Here is a 19,226-nt window from a genome sequence, read left to right as displayed (position 1 = left end):
TTCTCTGTACCTACATTAACCTGATGCAGCTGATCATCATTCCCTGGTATATGCATTTCAGCCGCCCATTTCAAAAGACCACCTGAAGAGTACAGGTCGTGCAGTTGTTGATGAGCGGCTTCGATCTCACGAATATAGTGGATTCGGCGTTCTATTGCATGTGATTCCTGTGGCCCCATATAGTCTTGCACTCGCATCTGGAACTCGTTGAGACGGGTTTCGTCACGTAAAGCTCTATCTTGCACGAGTCCATGGTAAGACCTGGAAAAAGAAGTGAAAAATGACAAATCAAGACAATGGCGGTACACACTCGCTCACTTATGTTCTCTAAAGGATACTCACTGTATAGCAAACATGACTGACGACGGCATCCGAGGGTCTGGCAAAGTCACTACGTCCTGCAAGGTAAAATGAGCTTGGAGAGTATCTGGAAGCGCCTGTACATGTTCGAGATAGTTGTTTCCCTGAATAGCAAGCCAAAATGGTATAAGCAGGTTTGTCTGGGCAGGAACACGATAAGTCAAGTTTCAACGACGACAACATTTACCAAGATTACTGGGATGGCATCAAGCGAGACTTGCGCTTCATCAAATTCAAACCTCTATAGAGCAGTATCTTCATGAGTAAGAAAATGAAGCAGATCATCTTGTTGATGGAATTGGTTGAAAAAAACCCCTCACAGATGTGTCTCGAATGACATCGATTTCTTGCCGAATCTCCTCAGCTGGAACGAGACCATAGTCGTCTCTAACAGCAAATACGTGAAGAAAGATAGCCAAAAGCAATATCAAGACAGTTAGAATGGACCTCATGACAGTGTGAAGCTCGGTTTGACAGCTTTTGTTTCAGATTTCAATGACAGTGCGAGGAAATAAGCGTGTTAGCGCATGAAATCCATACAGAAATATGGATGCATTACGTAGCTTACCTGAAATGGCGATGTCTGTCTTAAAACACTATTCTTCTCCAAGTTGGCAGACACGAAGGAGGCGTCCGAAAATCCGTGAATTTATACAATTGAGAAGGCAAATATCATCAAAGACTCAATGTCGAATCGGTAGTAGTAGCAAGGTGACCTGCAATACTTTACTTCTTGTCAATTTGGTGATTTGGTACAGGTTGTGTGCAAGCTACAGTTTCTAGTTATAAAAACTTCAGAATTGATCAATTGAATATTCACAACCCTACATTCTGCCTTCCTTGACGGCCGACCGCTTATCCAGATCAATGTCAATTCAGAAGCTGCGTACTTCACCAAAACTCTTAAACGTTCCCCCAGTACCTGCATACGATCCCAAGTGCACAGACCCTTCTTGTTGGTCCGTGACGTGAAATCAGAACCTTGAAACAAAGATCTCTCAGGACATCGTTCTTGTCACCAGACATCGAAGCTATGGGACCATAATATAGTTTTGCTCAAGTTTTCAAAACGAGCCAAGAGATTAACATCATTCTTCATGTGGTATTGCACTTTTTGAAGCTTCATCTGAAATGTTTATTTTGCAAAGTATCTAAAACCATTGGATCCATGATAAGTTCTATATGTAAGATAATCTTTATGACCGTGTTTGTCTCTTCGTTCCATGTAGCTATACTCGTTGTAGCTCGGGTGCGTTTATGTTCAGAGTTTGGGCTGCGACTACGAGATTCTCTAGCTGAGTATTCTCGAGATCGAATGCTCGTATCACAATCACTTGCAAATGTCATTGAGCCACTTAAGGATTCCATTTGATTGTCATGAGTCGGTGGTAGACCAAATCCTGCTTCAGGTTGACCAATAACATCTTTATATACCTTGTGTGAGACCAGAGGCACCGTCCAGCTTGTAACGTGCATACCCATTCATTGACTCGATACGTTCGGTACTAGAGCCAGCTACAACCTCATTATCGGCGTCCCCTCCATACTCTGGATTGTATTCTAAACCTTCATTATCATGAGGTAGCTGATTTTCATATACTGGCATATGCATCACATCTTCAGATGTCAAATGACCTTCAACAGTTTACTTCTTACTTTTAAATTTGGTGCTTCAGGTGGTGAACCAACCACAATTCCCAGAAGGAAATATAATCAAAAATTATTTATAAATATATATTTTGCACTCCTTGATGGCCGATCGCTTATCAAGAACAGTGTCAATTCAGAAGTTGCGTCCTTCCCAAAACTGTTGAATGGAACAAAAGCCGCCTACGATCCCGAGTACATAAATTTTTCCGTTAGGATGCGATGTAAAATCAGAACCTTGAAACAAAGATTGCTCGTGACAACTCTCTAGATACACCAGGTACCGAATTTGAAGCTATGTGAGTTTGTTGTCTGCTGAAGTTCTAAAAAGTGTGAATGCGTTAACATCACTCTATGTGTGGTATGGATTTATGAGTATACATAAGTCATGCTTTTGTGTCTTCGTCTAGGCATGTTTACATCGCTCGACATGTATAATCACTCCCCGCCTCAACATGTCCTTCATTAGCTGGAGCCACCTTACTAGTATCATCCCAGCTGCCCAAAAGTCAATACCATTATCATCAATAACAGCTTTGACACCACTGACACCAACTTCCTTTTCCATGCTAGGATGATATCGTAACGACAGCAGACCGTTCATGTCCAAACCATTTATCGGAAAGTCAGCGGTAGATTTCAAGCTACTTAAACCACCAGCCTTTTTCTCTGTTCCAGGACGAGATTGCACACCTGGCAGCAGCCCTGGATATTCTATCTCCTCCTCCAACCCGCTGATTACCGATTGTGAAGACCGAGATCCAGAGGGCGAATAGTCATATTCTATATCGAGATTCTCATCATCGGGCATCCCATCATGATTTACAGGAATGTGGTGTTCAGCTACCAGCTTCAGGTTGGCTCGCTCAGCATACAGTTCCTGCCACTGTTTATGTTCGGCACCGATGCTCTGAACAAACATAAGTCGTGCCAATAGTCGTAGTCGCTCGTTCATATGAAGATAAGGTCGTTGGATAATGTATACAGCGAGACGGATTTGTTCACGTAAAGCTGTGTCTCTGACGAGGCCATGGTAAGATCTGAGAAATGAGAGAGAAGATCGTTCTTGAGATTAAATTTCATGTTAATGACGAGCCAAAGTCTCTTACTGTATAGCTTGCATGAGTGCAGAAGGCATCAATGGATGTGGGATTGACGTGAGTTCCTGAAATGTGAGATGAGCCGCAAGCAAAGAAGGCAGAGCTCGCACACGTTCTCTTGCTGATAATGAAAAGGACAAAACTCAAGTTACAATTTTTGCAAGTCAAGATTCAATCAAAAACAAAATACATTACCAAGATCAACTGAACCATTGGAGATGTGGTGTCAACCGAGGGATGGTAATAGCTCCACTATTGAACCATTAGATACCATTAGCAAAATCGCCGTGTCAGGTTGACAAGCGACGCTTTTGGTTCAAAGACACTGACAGATATCAATCTAATGGCATCAAGTTCAAGTTGGATGGCCAGTACCGGGATGCCTGTGTAGTCTCTCGCGGCAAATCCATACGAAGCTAGATCCAGAACAGCGAGAAGAAGCACCAAAACTAGCTTCATCATGTTTGACATTTTTTTTCGCCTTTCGAAGATAGAGAGACCTAGTACTTAATAAAGAAAGGCGAATTATACAACTTTTAAAATATCAAATTGATGAAATTAACCAATTTTGTGACTTGCGTTGCGTGGCCGTCTTGGTCGTTGTTCAAGTTTTGAAGTGAGAATTTGTGTCTTCAAAACGAACGTGTGAACGTGTTGATGATAAACCGTTCAGCAACAATCATGTGTCATAACCTCATGAAAGGATTCATACCGCGAGTGTATGGTGTAATCTTAATCGTTTTCATCAGAATTGGTTGGGACTGCAGTTCAGTTTCCAGGTCGAGGTGTTTTCGCGTCTCTGACAAGTGAAAAGCTCAAGAACTATCCTTCCTCTCGCGAGTATCCAATTTAGCTGTATTCTCATATTATGCGAGCTTCTCGCTGGCCGACCGCTTATAAAACGACACTGGACCAACATGGCGTTCTTGTGTATTGCATTAGTGTCAGGTACATCCTAGGAAGTGCTACAAATAGCTACACATGCCTAACAAATTACAACTGACATATGACATATATTTTTGCAAAAGGATCTCTTGGGAACTTTTGTGATGCTATCTTATAGAGTGAAGTTGATATTCCTGACCATGTTTGACCTATCATATTTGTCATTCATTTTCGTATATGTGTTAAACGTGAACTTTTATGGTCAGAGTCTGGTCTATGACTAGGAGACTCTCCCAATAAAGAGACATGACCTTGACTGCTTATATCAAAAGCACATCCTGGTCTCTTCAAAGATTGAAAACGACTGTTAGGTGAGGATAGACCAAGTTCCAGATCAAGATGAGGGGTACCACGGTCTACATCAAGCCGACTACTACTACCAGCATCATAGACCTCTGCTCGACTCAAGACACCTCCCATTTCTTGCTGTGTATGCTCATTGATCGACACAGCAACTCCTTCAATAGATGCATCTCCTCGATCGTCAGGAGCATCCCATATGCCCACAAAATCAATAATATCGGGCGGACCAGCGTTTGATTTTACGCAACTGACACCACCAGCATCCTTTTCCTTTCCACGACCATATCTTACCGACAATAGACCATCCGCATCCAAAGCTATCGTTGGAAAACCCATATTGTTGTTGTTACTAGACGCTGATTTCAAACGACTAACACTTCCGTCATCCTTATCTTTGGCAGGACGAGATTGCACGGATGGCGGACTTGTAATCTCAATACCATCCTCCAAAGTACTGAGTTCCGACTGAGTAGATCGAGGTATTGACGTCGAAGACTCTGAATTCTGTTCTATATCCTCATTTTCATCAAAAGGTATCCCATCATCGTTAAAAGGTATATTCAGTTCCTCCGCCCATTTCAAGTCTCCTCTTGTAGTATACAACTTCTGCAAGTCTCTATGTCCTACAGCCATTTCACGAATCGAGGAGACTCTTGCTGTTATTCTGAGTCTCTGGTCTGTTTCAGAATGGGGTATTCGTAACATGTAGTGCTTGAGAATGCTTTCGTCGCGTACAGCTTTGTCTAGAATGAGACCATGATAAGACCTGAAGGAACCAATATGAGTAGGCGGGAGGAAACCTAAACCTGACATGTGCTTCAAAGGATACACACTGTATAGCAAACATGACAGAAGAAGGCATCACAGGATCTGGGTTTGACATGACATCCTGCAAGGAGAGATAAGCCTCAAGCAAGTCTGGAAACGCTCTCAGACGTTTTCCATCTACATCTGCCTGATGAACGTGAAGCGAATAATTTGAGCAAACAACAAACACCGAGCACCAGGCCAGCAAGATTCCAATCAATCAAGTTTTACCATTATCAATCCAACAGTTTCAGGTGTGGTTTCTACCACTGGATTAAAGTCACCCCACTAATAAACAGGTCAGGTTTAGCCAAAGGCTCCTTGATGCGGGCATTTGCGTCAAAACACATACTGCTAACAGACGAATGTTGTCAATGCTTTGCTGGATGTGAAATCCTGGGATGTTGGTGTAGTCTCTAACGGCCAGACCATATGAGACCTGATCCAGAACAGTCACAACCAGCATCCAAAAGAGTAGAAAAATCTTCATTGCTTCTTGTTTTGACAGTTTGACTCAGATTTACCGGCAGCGAGCAATGGCAGAGTGAAATCAATGCAAATTAGAACAATATCAATGATAGAACATCAGATTTTGCTTAACTAGGTCTGCTGACTGTTAATCACTCTTCCTTGTGATAGTTTGGACAGTTGTGAATGTTGCGAAGGGATGCAGGGAGAAAGGCCAGGCTGATTACTCAAGACACAGCTGCCGTCGGATCTGTTTTGACGCGCACAAACCACTATTAAACACCTACGCACTATATCGACCTTGAGAACGTCGCCTTCAAGGTTGGTCCCTAATCTAGCATAATATAACAACGAGCTAATACACATATATGGCCTACCACACTGTACAATAAAAAACATATCTCCCCTTTACTATGCAATTGATTTCCTCTCCTTCTTAACCCCCTCCATCTTGACTTCATTCTTCGTCACTTCACTTCTTGCCACTGTTGAATTCCCAGACGTGAAATCATTAATCACCTGTTTCCAATCAGACGGGAATCCAAACGTGAATTTGCGAACAAAGGCCTTATCAAACCCTTGTCCCTTCATATGCCTGACTGATGGAGGACCATCCAGCAAGTAAATGTTTCCACTAACACAACGAATGGTTCGTGCATCGATGCGATCACGCACTGGGCTAGTGCCCCACTAATTTAGATTCGGAATGTGAGCAAAAAACTGACATTTGGAGCATCGTCTATGATAGTCTTGCAACAGACCTCAACATCCTTGTTCATGCCAGCCAAAGCGACACGAGTACTATACTTGTCCTCTAAACAAACGAAATCATACGAATAAGTCAGACTTGACTTTTGATTCAAACGATCCACCCAACTCACTCCTCTTCAAAGTCCACTGTGCAAGTCGAATAATTTGAGGCCCGTCATCTGCTCCTCCTGCTCCTGCTGCTATCGGCGTAGCACCCTTCACAGTAGAGAGCGAAGTAACGGTATTCTTTGAATGGTTTATAACCTTGAGTTCAGGTGGTGCAGCTGATTCACCCTTCATTTGGTGAAAGAATCCAGGTGGCGGCAAGTCCGCTGGCATATCATCGTCATCACCGAATGGCTGTTCGTCTTCTTTGCTTGCGAGGATTACATAGTTTTCTTCCTCGTCGCTTATATAACTATGTAAAAATGTTGATGAGTTTTGGCGTTGGACTTCGCATCCTAGCAAACCGACTAAAACGGTTGGAAGGAAGGAATGGATTGAAATATGATGTAGAGTATGGAATTGCTTACTCGTATCCAAAATCAAAGTCATCATTGAAATCCAGCACAATCATTCCTCTCTGAGGAGGAGGTGACATTTGTTCTTCTGACAGCATCGTTGATTGTAATGAGAGAAGAACAAGATCTAGGGCAGTAGAGACTGTTAGTGTTGTGCTCGTAATGTCCGCTTCGTTCGCATCATACCTTTTTGTACAATCGACGAAAGTTGCATTCGATAGATATAAGACTTTCATAAGCCTGTCGAGATTTTGGAAGGCAGATTCGGAATTCCGAACGTGTTGAACATGCAAGCGCGTTTCATAGCTCGCAAGACTCGCCGTATCATCTTTACTGTCCGCTGGGGGTTTTTTTTTGGCATCGATACACAGGCAATGCAATATATTTAAGTTAGATTACTACTGAAATGGCATATGCTTACTTGAGCGTCTCTAGCTTCTCGCGCATCAGAATATGTTTCTCTTGGTTTTCGAACACATCCTAATAACAAGCAGAAAAATAAATAAACAAAACTTCAAACGAACGCTTCTTTCAAACAAAAACCCACTCTAGTCCGTCCAACCAGAGTCCTCAACGTCATCTTGGCCTGATACTTCCAGTCCTTAACATACACCTCGTCGCTCCCATCACTCACAGCCTGCGGGCCATACGTTTCAAGCGCATCCACCAAATCCATAGCTGAAGTCGCAGCTTCCAAAAACACATGTTCATCAAGAGTCAATCTAGGATGATTGAGTCCGACTCGATACCCTTTAGTACGGTATTCCAGACTCCTGCGTATTTCGTGTTGCGATTGGTAAAAGTTGGCTGCTGCTCGAAAGATGGATGATGATGTTGCGATTTTGGAGCATATGTCTTCAATGAGGGATTCCATTCTTGGCGCCAGTCGGGAAGCTAGTTGGAAGAAGTGAGATGAGAAACGAGAACAAACGACGTTATGATGTGCAACCACGGTTGTCTTAACCAACCTGGTACTCCCCGAGCATCTGGTGTTTCATGGACTACAACACCCACCAGTATATTAAGCACCTATTGAGTAGCGCCTTGTTAGCATTCCACACAATCGCATCCAACGCAATAAACTCATTACCTCAATATCAACAATCTTCTCTTCATCACCCAACGCATTCCCGCTCCCGACAACCTGCTTCCACCTCAGCTCTACAATCTGTTTCAAAGCTTGTATAGCCTCGTCGAATTCTCCCAAATCAATAGAAAACACCATAAAGTTCTCCCACATTCGATACGACTCAAAGTTTTGTTTGAGGGCTTCACGTTGTGCTCTCCATGCATCACGTTTACGTCCTTGTTTGATGTAAACGGATGCGAGATTCGTCCATGCTTCTCCGTTCTATGCGAGAATGCAGAAAAAATCAATGAGACCGGGCTGTCTTATGGTTCAAACTCAGACACAGCCTATGGCATACCTCAAAATCGATATTAATACACCGATTAAAGGCTTTCGCAGCAGTATCCCATTCATCAATCCTCATTGCCGCGCATCCCATCACAAACCACGAATTCTCAAATAGTGGATTGATTGCTAACGCTCGATGATAACATGCCACACTTTCAGCATATGCTTTTCTTGTGAAATGAAATGATCCTAGTGACCTCATTGCTCTTGCATATCGATAATTGGATGCTACCCAGGCTTGTTGCCAGTATGAGGGATCTTTTTTCAGGTCGCCGAGGATGCAGAGTAGGAGTGGCGATTTGGGTGTTTCTGCGAGGCGTTTGTTTACAAGTTCTTCTGCCTGTGAGAGAAAGTCGACGATGAGTGAGACCAAAACGAGCATGAAAGGCAACGGACACAAACCTGCTTGTCTTGACCCAGCGACATTAGACACGAGATAACATCTTGCCATAACTCTAGTCTCTCATATATTTCCATGGCAGATCTCATAACACCCAGAGATATCAGACGTTCACCTAATTCACGCTGGTTTGACAAGGTTTGTGAGCCTTTCAACACCAACAAAATAACGCGATAGAAGAAGCGACAAATGTGTTGGCGATTGGAGACATCACAATGATTGCTTGACAAAGAATCTTCAACACAACAAAGAAAAAAACCTTTTCCTTGAAAATGTTTAAAACCCCAATACGTCAACATCATGATGTACTATGATACCACTCTTTTCTTCATTCTTGCAAAAGTCTTGAAAATCCAACTCAAAATGAATTGAAATTGGCGCAAACGAGAGAGCATTCAGCAAGAGAGTCACAAAACGTGACTGCAGATGTCGAGAATCAGTTGGAATGTATAGCTGATCCACTCTCTCGCTGCGACTTTGCATATACAATGGGAATCTTCCTTTTTTGGTGCTGTGACACGACATACCTCCAAATCCCATTTTGACGGCACCAGCAAGTCATAAAAGTGAAGTAATCGTTCAGCCGGGGATGGTTCCTTTATTGGAATCTGATCTACTAGAGCCTGAGAATGAAAGTTTTATTAGACGACAAAAAAAGATTAAAGTGGCTCTCCATGATTTATACCTGAATCTGCAGACACGATCTCTCTACAGTTCTCGACTTTTGAGACTCAAGCCTTGATCTTAATAGCAGTCCCATTGTATGAACCATCCAATTATTGGGGTTCTCTAACACTCGCTATAGTGTGGAGCAAAGCTTGGTGAGTAAAGAGGCGCCAACACCAAACGTATCAAGTACACCATTGTTTTGGCCGCATACCGTGACATACGGCACCATCTCTTCCTCCGTCAGTCCGTGTGTTGGATTCGTGTTCTTGACGTTCAAACTATGCCCAAGTAACTTGCGTGAGCCAAAAAGAAAAACAGTTACAAACGCTCGATGAATTGCTTACCAGAAAGCAAGCAATATACACTGATCCATAATCCTCAAAGACCCTTGCTTGGACACATCCTTTTTCGTAGCATCTTCCATTTTCGTAAACGAAATCTTTTCCAATAAGGTATCATCATTCAATGCCAACGTGTCTGGTAGGTTGGAGACATCTTCCTTTGATAGCATCTTGTTGCTGGTATTACGCGGAGCGCTTTCGGCAACTACAACTAATTGGGCTACATCGAATGACTGGAATTTGGTTCTTTTGCCAAGAGCGCCACTCATGGACCATTTCAGGTTTGAGGTTGTTGATGCTGACGTGAATGATGTCTAAAAGGAGGAATAATACGTTCATACGGAGAAGAAAATACGATTGGGTATTGTATGGCGTACATATGCTTTCAGGTCTTGACGGTGGAAGGAATGTACTAAACCTTCTTCCAAATCCAGCTTTACATGTAAATCCCTGTTGGGAATAGTAGCATCAGTATGGCGAATACGTTTATGTGCATTGTATGCCATTCGTACCTGTTGTCGTCATTGAGAGCTGGTAGTCTGGTGCGAGCTATTCGAAAAGCTCTATGTTAGCACTTTTGTGCTGAGTTCAAAATCACCGAGTCTCACCCTCATCGATACACTCCAATATGATATCAAACAGGGTCTGAGTTGGATTGGCTAATACTCGTTGCTGAATGAAACTACACCTAAACTTCCACCATGGAGATGTCTACACATGAAATGATTTCGAGTTAAGCAAAAAACGTTTTCGTCCCTGATCCATGCTCTTACATTAAGATCTTTCAGCAAACTTGAATTGTCGACAAGTATCATCTTGGCAATAGCCAAGAAAAGAGGCTGTGGCATCAAATGATACACATCTTCGTCATCTTCACTCAAAAACTTGAGAGTGCTTTTTCGTATTGACGAGTCCTAGTCATGAGCGCAAGAGTCAATTATGACTGTAATATCACACCAATTTATCGATACATACTAGCTCATCGTATAGCGCATCCTCAAACTTTGGCCCAGTCCAACTCGATTGCAAATAAACACTTAGAAAGCCAACTCCCAAAGCGAGCACGTCCAATTCACGCCGTAATTTATCTTCTTCTGATGTGGAATCGTTGATATAGCGTTCAGATTGTGACTCGATGCGCTTAGACAAGTCTATAGGTTAGCTTTGATTAATAAATGATTTTTTTTGCCATGTTTTGATATCGACAGAAAAACCGTGATTTCAAACCAGATCTACTAAGGAGAGGCACGCAGATCACTTTAACATATGCACACACCTTCAATGGAGTGTATTTGGTCCTTGTTTGCCTTGACATTAAGTATCTTGTCGGCACAGTCCGAGTTTATGACTTTTGAATAGTTTCCTTCCTGAATCTCATGAAGAAGCGACCAGTCTTCTGGTAGTGCTATGCCGTCTTCTGGTAGTGCTATACCGAGTATCAGTGAGAACTCGACGTCCATGGCTGATTGAACCGTCATATTGATGGATGATGATGGGTGATGACAAAAATCAAAAGACCAGACAGTGACGACGAACATGAGCGCTATTGAAACGTGATATTACAACTCCATCACTTGCAATTTATTATTTTAGACTGATTCCGTGCGTAGTTGCTGAGCGACCGTGTAGAACTATCTGGTCGAATTCTTTAAAAATGAAAATCTCGGTCGGAAACGTCGACTTTGGCATGCATGTCTACTTTAAACTGGTTTAAATTGATGATTTTCATAGTCAAAGTCATAATGTAAACCTTGGTCTTACACGAGCTCTATACCTACAACACGTCCGATGTCCCTGCCCAAGTAAGGACAATTATTTTCTAAGCTATCGCTGACTGAAGGAGAGTACTGCAATGGAAGCTTTAGTTGGGGCCAGATTCGCATGCATGTATAAGGTAAAGGACGGGGACGGGCGATCTTTCCAGGATCCTTTGTTGAAACCACAAAGCACAGGAACAACATCAAATCACTGGTAGTCATACGATACGATATGAGAGAAATGAAACCACGAAGTACAGTGCAGACAGCATCAGAAGGGACTGAGAAGAAGAAGCTCGGCATAATAGACAGTTGTGCGATGTGACAACTGGTGACGACTGAGAGGCGAGGGTGCAAACGTTTTGTATACGTGGCACTCCAACCGATATGGTAGATTCGATGGAACTTACTAGATATATGGATGCTATTTGTTTCCATGATAGAATCATGAGAAGCATCTTATAGTCATCATCCAGACCCAGAATTCTCGTCTATATTGACACTTTGGCTGTTTGCGACAAAAGAGACGCAACACGAGAAATCCCGCGGTTTGTAAGTAAGTTGCTGAGGCTTAAGATAAACTCGACAGAGTGTTCTCCAATGCTGTGACGCCTGTCAGCTTGAGCGGCCTGTGTTGAAGTCGATGGGATTTTGTTGTTGGATCACCAGAAAAGGTACCGGCGATTTTCCCTATCCCGACCGAATAACCGCTCATTTGCCGTGACATCTATAATAATCTTTAAGCAACGAAGAGGGCGGTTTTTTGATCCAGTTTAGACTTCCGCGAATCCACTGAAAATACATGGAGTTTGGATTGGTCGTTCTACTATTTCAGAAACAAGTGACAGTAGAATGATGATATGTAACAAACCATTTATTTGATTCAAGTACAGTCAAAATGGACAATATTCAAACAACCGAGAAAGTCATTGGCAAAGCACTTTAAACAAATTCAACTTGACAGTATTGTGTGAGCAGTCGACTCTTTACATTCCCTCTCTACATGGTGGTCCATGGCATACATGAGTACTAGCATTGTCCGGTCTCGAGAATGATTTAAGACATGTGTTACATTGGTATGGGCGTTCTCCTATCCGACAAGAAAGTGTGATTACTCCCTTAAAGTGGCTTCAGATGACCCATCACAAGCATACCTGTGTGGAGCCTCAAGTGCCTCTTCAAGTCATTGGCTCTTCTGAAACCTCTTGAGCAGTGTTCACAAAAGAAATCCCAAGTGTCCGTGTGGATGATCCTATGGCTCTTGAGATTCCAAGGCCTAACGAAGAGAGAAATTTATCAGAAATGTCAATTAAGCATGCAATACCAAGAAAGAATCAAAAGAGCTTCGCCAACCTTTTGAATCCCTTATGGCAGTCAGGACATTCGTATCGACCTTCACGTCTTTTCCTCCCTCGTTTGCTGCCACCTGGACTACTAGCACTGCGAGAGTGTAGAAACTTCGATTTTGTAGATATCAAAGGAGTAGAAGGTGGTGTTATCGGTTCTGCATTATCATACGCTTGCAACCCAACATCAAGCTTCAACGCTGGTAGTGGCATATCCGAAGACGACGAGGAAGACGCCTTGATTACATCCTCAGGATTTAGCAGCTCATCTCCTTCTGGTCGTAACATCTCATACCCGGTCTGCATCGGCAGGACTGAGGCCACGTTTATCGAAGTCGACAGCAGACTTCCAAAGTCAGCAAAGTAGCGATCGTTATAGCTGAATGGTGAGTTTATAGATGAACTTCTGTCTTCATCAGTCAAGGAAGACGTATCGTCAAAGCTGTTATATGCATATTCAGGCAAACCATAATCTGGGTTTTCGGCCTATATGAAACAGCGACATCTGAATGAGATACGTGATGAAAGTTTAGAGATTCTAGAGCTCATATACCTCATTAGAATGCCTCAAAAGCGGCTGAAACATGCTCGTCAAGTTTGTGTTCAAAGGCAGTAATTGTGGTGGTACCATGGCGTTATCAGTCGAATATTAATTTCAGCTGCTGCAAATCAGTGATAGTTTGGCGCTGAAATCATTGGTTTGTACGTGGGTTGTTGCAGTATATGGTCCAGCTTGTTGCGTTGATAAGCAATTAATGTTTGTTGGCACAGTGCTTTGAAGGCATTGTGGCTTTGAATGAAAGGGTTTTTATTCCACGATACCACATACGACCGAAATATCGACATCACGGCATGATACGTATCAACACTTGCTCATAAGTGTGGCATTACTGTAGTAGAGCTAGTAACGCCGAAACCTGTTTCAGATTGGGCTTCAAATTCTGACATTCAAGCGGATATCCTAGGCAACAAAGTAGCATTTTGATGAGCATGACAGTCAGCAGGAGACTGTCTCTAAAGCAATTGGTAATTCGAGTCCATTGGTTTTCCTCCAAAAACTCTTGTAAAAAGGGAACTTAGAAAACAGCGCAAACACACTCCAAAGAAAACGACCTAATTCTTCAATCGACAGATTTGTATTCGACGTTGACTTATAGTGTGTGTTTGGTTTTAGAATGGTGCCCAATCTGTCGGGTTCAATTTACGTTCTTCATACTTTTGCCATGCCTACAGGTCAGAGCATTAAAAGTGTCAATGATCTCTAAAGAGCCATAATTTACGGAAAAGAAATCAGTGTACTTACCCTCCAACCAAGATCAACAAGCAGACTCTTCTTGATATCAAGGCACTTGCTATAATTTGCATCAGACACATTCTTTGATTCACCCAAAAACTTGTTGATAGCTTTGGGTTTGCCGTAGATGAGTTTTACAGATGGGTAAGTAATAATGCAGAGCTACGCAATCAAATAGCACGAGAACGTACCTTTGATAGAGGAGCCTAAGCGACCCTTCTTGCGCTGCCTCCATACCCACAATAGCAAGTACTTACCATCAGATGTAGCAGGATCAGGCAACCATTGCATGTATTCAACCATCGCAGCATCAAAGGCAATCAACGCGTCATCTGCAGCAGATGTAGAAGGAGAAGCAGTTTCTCGTGCCTGTACAATATCACGGAATCCAGTAGCCTTCCATTGTAAAGCATAAATGGCGGATTCTTTCGCTTTGCCCATTTCCTTGTTTTTGGCGATTTCGGGTTTTAGTGTCAAATCATGCTTGACGCCAAACCACATGGCTAGTTCTTTGATGTTTACTCGTTCTACGACGGACGTTCGTAAATGAAATCTGTTAAATTATCGCATAGTCATACAATGCGAAAACAAAATTGAAAACATAAGCATTTACCTAGGACTTTGTCAGCAGACAAAACGATCTCCTGACCCAATTCTTGAGGCACAGGCGTATTAGCTTTAATGAGCGCTTGCTCCTTGTCAGCCAATATTTCAAGACGAGCAACAAGTAGCGGTAGATGAGTCGGGTAATCTTGCTCGAGCTTAGCCAAGACTTCTTTTCTAGCTTCTTCAGGCAATTTCTTTAAATAATTGATTTGTAAATCTCTTATTTCTTCCTTCATGAGCGTTTGATCATCTTTCGATGGTTCATCTGCTCCAGTTGTTGGAGCTGGTGCAGGAGGTTTGACTTCAGACGGTACAATATAAACAGCACTGAATAGAGTGCCTTCTATCTTTTGACCTAGTTCTACTTTTCCTACTACTAGATCTCCAGGTTTGCTATCCTTTGGCAAGCCGTCTGCTGCCAAAACCCAACAGAATGTCTTTCCACCAGCCTCCAAAGTCTTTTTCTTAAAGCCTTCAGATGATCCTGCCATTAAATCACCCAACGTAGGGTATATACTCAATGAAATGGGTTTTGTGATGGCGATGTCGAGAATCATTGGCATGTTTGAGATTCGATCCAACAAGTCCACAGAGCGAGACATGAGTTGTGCTCTATAGGTATATGTTCCATCTGTTGCTTTGATGACCTAGAGTTATACCGCGTAAGACGTGTCAAGAGCCGAAAAAAGCGAAGAAAACGGCACTAAATTTCACCTTTGGATAAATATCTTGTGACGACACAACTCTCTTGTTTGCATCGTATATAAGACCAAAGAATCCCTCGAATACAGAATCATACAAGACTTCATTCAGACGTGGGAAACGAGGAGTAACACTTCCACCACCTTCGGGAGCCCTATCAATATTAATTTATAAATATGTACCAAACACATTGGCAATCAAAGATGGCGAGGTTACTTGAAAATATAAGTCAAGATAGCTTGGTGGATCTGACGACTATCAGGTAAAACGTCTCGGGATTTCAATGGAGAGATGACACAACTGTCTGGCCGAATGGACTTCTGCAGAGTGTCTGCCAAAAAAGTGTGTTAATAGTGTTTGCCGTTTTGACTTAAAAGAAATAAGGCATGTCTATGATCTACCTAGCGATATAGATATCTGCACGTCCTCCTTTCGAATGGGAGCTCGCACTTCCAATCTCGAAAATCCGTGATTGCCTGAATTCAACCACAAAACACCACTTCCTTGGGTCGATGCATTACCACCAACATTAGAAGAAGTAGATAAATATATACCATGGAATTTGATTTCAACCGATAATCGAGTTTTGCCCAAACTGCTCCAGAATTGAGCAATACACAATTCCATAGTCACACCTGGCTGAACTGCGAACGTCTTGGTTTGTACATTGTGTTCAGTTGATGACCCACTATTCGTAGTACCAAACGAAAACATCCAGTCCTTGTTAAAGCGATTATGTCTTGTTTGAGGGACCAGTTGTTTGCAATCAACCATAAAGCGGCCGGACGTTTCACGGTTTTCTGATCTGAAAGTCACATCTAACAGGAGTCATATCATTAGTGGATTGCTTGGTTAAAAGATTGTTTCGCAACCAAAGTGTACCTGCAAAGTTTGCATCATTCGGCACAGCGATAAATCTACGTTCTATAGTACCAGGAATAAAGTCCAAATCTAAATATCTAACAAAGAATGCTCCATCTTTCGTCGGCGATTGAGCGTCTACAGATATAGGTTTCACGATGGTTACTGGTATAGACACCAAGACACCAGCTTCCGGACGTGAAGTATCGTATCCATTTATACGTCCAACATGAAGGCCTGGTTTCAAACTCGTTGGGTCTACTTTTATGGCAAAAGTACGGCCACCGCTATTCAGTAGCAGGAATTCGGGAGTGCTGAGTGTGTTTTAAACAAAACACTAAGTCAGCGGTGAAGCGACACAAACCCCAGGAGAGGAAACTGAATACGATCGGCTCATCATACCTGATCCATGGAACGTCACTCTTGAAAGTCATGCGAACCTCCAATTTCAATTTGGCTTCAGCGGACGACGGGTCCTCTTTGTTGGAAAAGACCGGTTGGATTTGTACAGTGTATTGGGACACACTCGTTGTCTCTTCAGGCTCCCGTAAATATACACCACGAGCATTTCCTCGTTCTAAAATACTAGTTTCGTAATACACATCCAACTGATAATTACTAGTGGCCTTCAAATATTCCCAAGCTGGTATGATTTGAGCAAATCCAACCTTTTGTGGATCTCCAATGTCTTTAGAGGTATTCACTAACGCCGCCTTGACGCGGTATGGTGTGTATGGAATCCCGTTTGCTTTGAGAGCTGAAACGAGCAGAGCAACACCTCCACACATCGACGGGCTTGACATGCTTGTACCGTTCATGAGCTGACTACCATACAAATTATATTGGGGGACGGTAGTAATTGCTGCACCTGGCGCATAAATGTCAACACCGACGGCTCCGTCGACAGTCGGACCCCTAGATGACCATGTATAAGGAGTCTCTGCGACAGTTTCTAGCATTGAATATTCTGCTTGCATCATCGACTTTGTGACGTACGCACCAACTGCCAAGATGGTTGCAGTGGTTCCACCTGCCAAAAAAACGCAACACATTCAATCCAGTGCAAGCTAGCCAGCCTCTGAAATTGACGTACCTGGAGCTCCAACTGTGGTCAAACAAGGTCCTTCGTTGCCAGCAGAACTAACAATGATACATCCACTCTTATTTATCACTTCATCTCTAAGGAGCTCGACCACTTTACCAAAGTTGGCAATGGCAGCAGGTTCTCCATATGATATATTCGCCAGATCGCACTTCAAGCGACACAATTCTATTGCGGCCCTAGTGAATCCCGCTCCAGTTTCCATGGATCCTAGACGAGTATCACCTATTTTCAGAGATACAATCTGTGCACCAGGAGCGACACCGCCAGCTAATGGATCATCTGGATAATAGGCAGCTGATATACCAGCTACATGTGTACCATGGCTTCCAGCGAGACTGACTATGCTTAAAATCTCACCCTCGTCATATATATTTACTGAAAAGTTGAGCTGACTTTCAGTATCAATCTTGACGAACTGACGTTCATCAGCAAAGTTGCTTAATGGAGTCTGCGATGATACATCTCCAGATTCATCAACATCAACTACAGCTCGCCATTTACTTCCATCATGCCAAACAATGCAGTCCAACAACCATCCAGATTCTTCGAAAGATTTAAATTGATCTCGTAATACTTCAACTCGAGCTTTGAGATCAAGTTTTGTTTCAACGTCTTCAGAAGGTCCTGGATGAGCCTTTTCGAAATCGATGGATTCTTGTTCGGCGGATACGAGAAGGGCATGATGGTCTAGCTCAAATCGCTTTTTACGGGATTCTTTTAGTCGATCTACAAGTGGTTTTGGGAAGACGTCGTAAGCGGCCTTGACTCCGAGCTTCCAAGAGCCAGATGGATTCTTCCACGATGAGTTGAGAATCAGTTTGCGACCAGAGATTCCATTTACAGATTTTAAGCCGTCTGATTCTTGCGCAGTTACGATGGTAGACATCGCTACATCTCCCGATCCAGTGCAATCTAACCGAAAGGTTCGTCAGACACATTTGTCAATTCTCGAGTTTGCTTTACCCTGGGTATTAGTGCGAAGAGGAAAACCGGATCAAAGCGACGATTGCTATTTGTGGGAGCCTGTTCTAGCACAGATCAGAGCTCTGGTATCAGACTACGGTGCAACTAGCACCTACCAATGCAATCAATTACTTTCGGACGACCATCGGGCGTAACTTGCAGACCAGGCGCACCAGGATCGACTCCAGTATCTATAATAGAAATTGGGTCCAAATTCGTGGTTAATTTCGCGTCCAGCTGAACGGTAAGTTGAAGTTGAATATTTGGAATCGTTTGACTATTAATGTCGTGCAAGAGCAAGAGTTTGATGTAGGGATAATGGCGGACGGACGATAATTCTTGCGATAAATAACGTACCAAGAATTGCTATAACGACGCCGCGACCGTCCCATTTAGGATTCTTGTCGACGAATGCTTGAGCTCCAAGTTCCTACAAATCAATAGTCAATTAACTTGCATGTCAAAGACAGTCGCGCTTCTATGAAAAGTATAGAGATCTTACCTCTTTTGGTAGCAAGCCTTCCACCGGAAAGCTGCTCACTCTTGAATGCATCTCTCAAGAATCTGCTGCAGTGTGAAATCGAATCCAAACATTCCAGTTGAGTTGACGCGAAGCTTCAACGTGAGAATGTTAAATCTCACAGCGCCTTTATTTTATAAGGGATCATATATAATATATTGAGACCATTACAATTACATGTGGGACTGTGAGCGATATGTCAGTGTCTCTGTGTGAGTCTGTCCGATGCTTTGCCCATCACGAGTCCCAGCAGATCAAGGGAAATGTCCAGTTTCTAAGTGCCTTATACAATTGCGTGTGTCCTCTTGTTGGCCGGAGGACTAATTAACTAAACCAGCAAGAAT

At 42.8% G+C, this 19,226-nt stretch overlaps 3 protein-coding genes across 3 annotated transcripts; all 3 read right to left on the bottom strand.

Annotated features, from left to right (window-relative positions):
- Nucleotides 1-7,318: 7,318 nt before the first annotated feature.
- On the bottom strand, nt 7,319-11,188 carry SmJEL517_g02337 (uncharacterized protein; the record flags this gene model as incomplete). The annotated part of the gene is made up of 16 exons (XM_031168265.1): nt 7,319-7,381; nt 7,449-7,795; nt 7,870-7,930; nt 7,992-8,252; nt 8,329-8,658; nt 8,721-8,843; nt 9,246-9,341; nt 9,404-9,517; nt 9,599-9,665; nt 9,732-10,042; nt 10,106-10,178; nt 10,241-10,277; nt 10,337-10,439; nt 10,502-10,642; nt 10,704-10,879; nt 11,005-11,188. The coding sequence occupies 16 exons, from the start codon at nt 11,186-11,188 to the stop codon at nt 7,319-7,321; spliced, it is 2,487 nt and encodes an 828-aa protein (XP_031025831.1).
- Nucleotides 11,189-12,471: 1,283 nt separating this feature from the next.
- Nucleotides 12,472-13,462, bottom strand: SmJEL517_g02336 (uncharacterized protein; the record flags this gene model as incomplete). The annotated part of the gene is made up of 4 exons (XM_031168264.1): nt 12,472-12,575; nt 12,640-12,761; nt 12,839-13,317; nt 13,385-13,462. The coding sequence occupies 4 exons, from the start codon at nt 13,460-13,462 to the stop codon at nt 12,472-12,474; spliced, it is 783 nt and encodes a 260-aa protein (XP_031025832.1).
- Nucleotides 13,463-14,001: 539 nt separating this feature from the next.
- SmJEL517_g02335 (uncharacterized protein) lies at nt 14,002-18,915 on the bottom strand (the record flags this gene model as incomplete). Its single annotated transcript, XM_031168263.1, has 13 exons — nt 14,002-14,058; nt 14,135-14,235; nt 14,317-14,652; nt 14,739-15,378; nt 15,446-15,587; nt 15,650-15,764; nt 15,835-16,251; nt 16,316-16,608; nt 16,697-17,324; nt 17,388-18,311; nt 18,479-18,553; nt 18,720-18,792; nt 18,865-18,915. The coding sequence occupies 13 exons, from the start codon at nt 18,913-18,915 to the stop codon at nt 14,002-14,004; spliced, it is 3,852 nt and encodes a 1,283-aa protein (XP_031025833.1).
- Between the last annotated feature and the right edge of the window lie 311 nt (nt 18,916-19,226).

Source organism: Synchytrium microbalum, assembly GCF_006535985.1.
Source record: "Synchytrium microbalum strain JEL517 chromosome Unknown SmJEL517_scf0009, whole genome shotgun sequence".
Classification (NCBI taxonomy): Eukaryota; Fungi; Chytridiomycota; class Chytridiomycetes; order Synchytriales; family Synchytriaceae; genus Synchytrium; species Synchytrium microbalum.
Note: the sequence above shows the minus strand (reverse complement) of the source record. Positions and strands in the feature narration are given on the sequence as shown.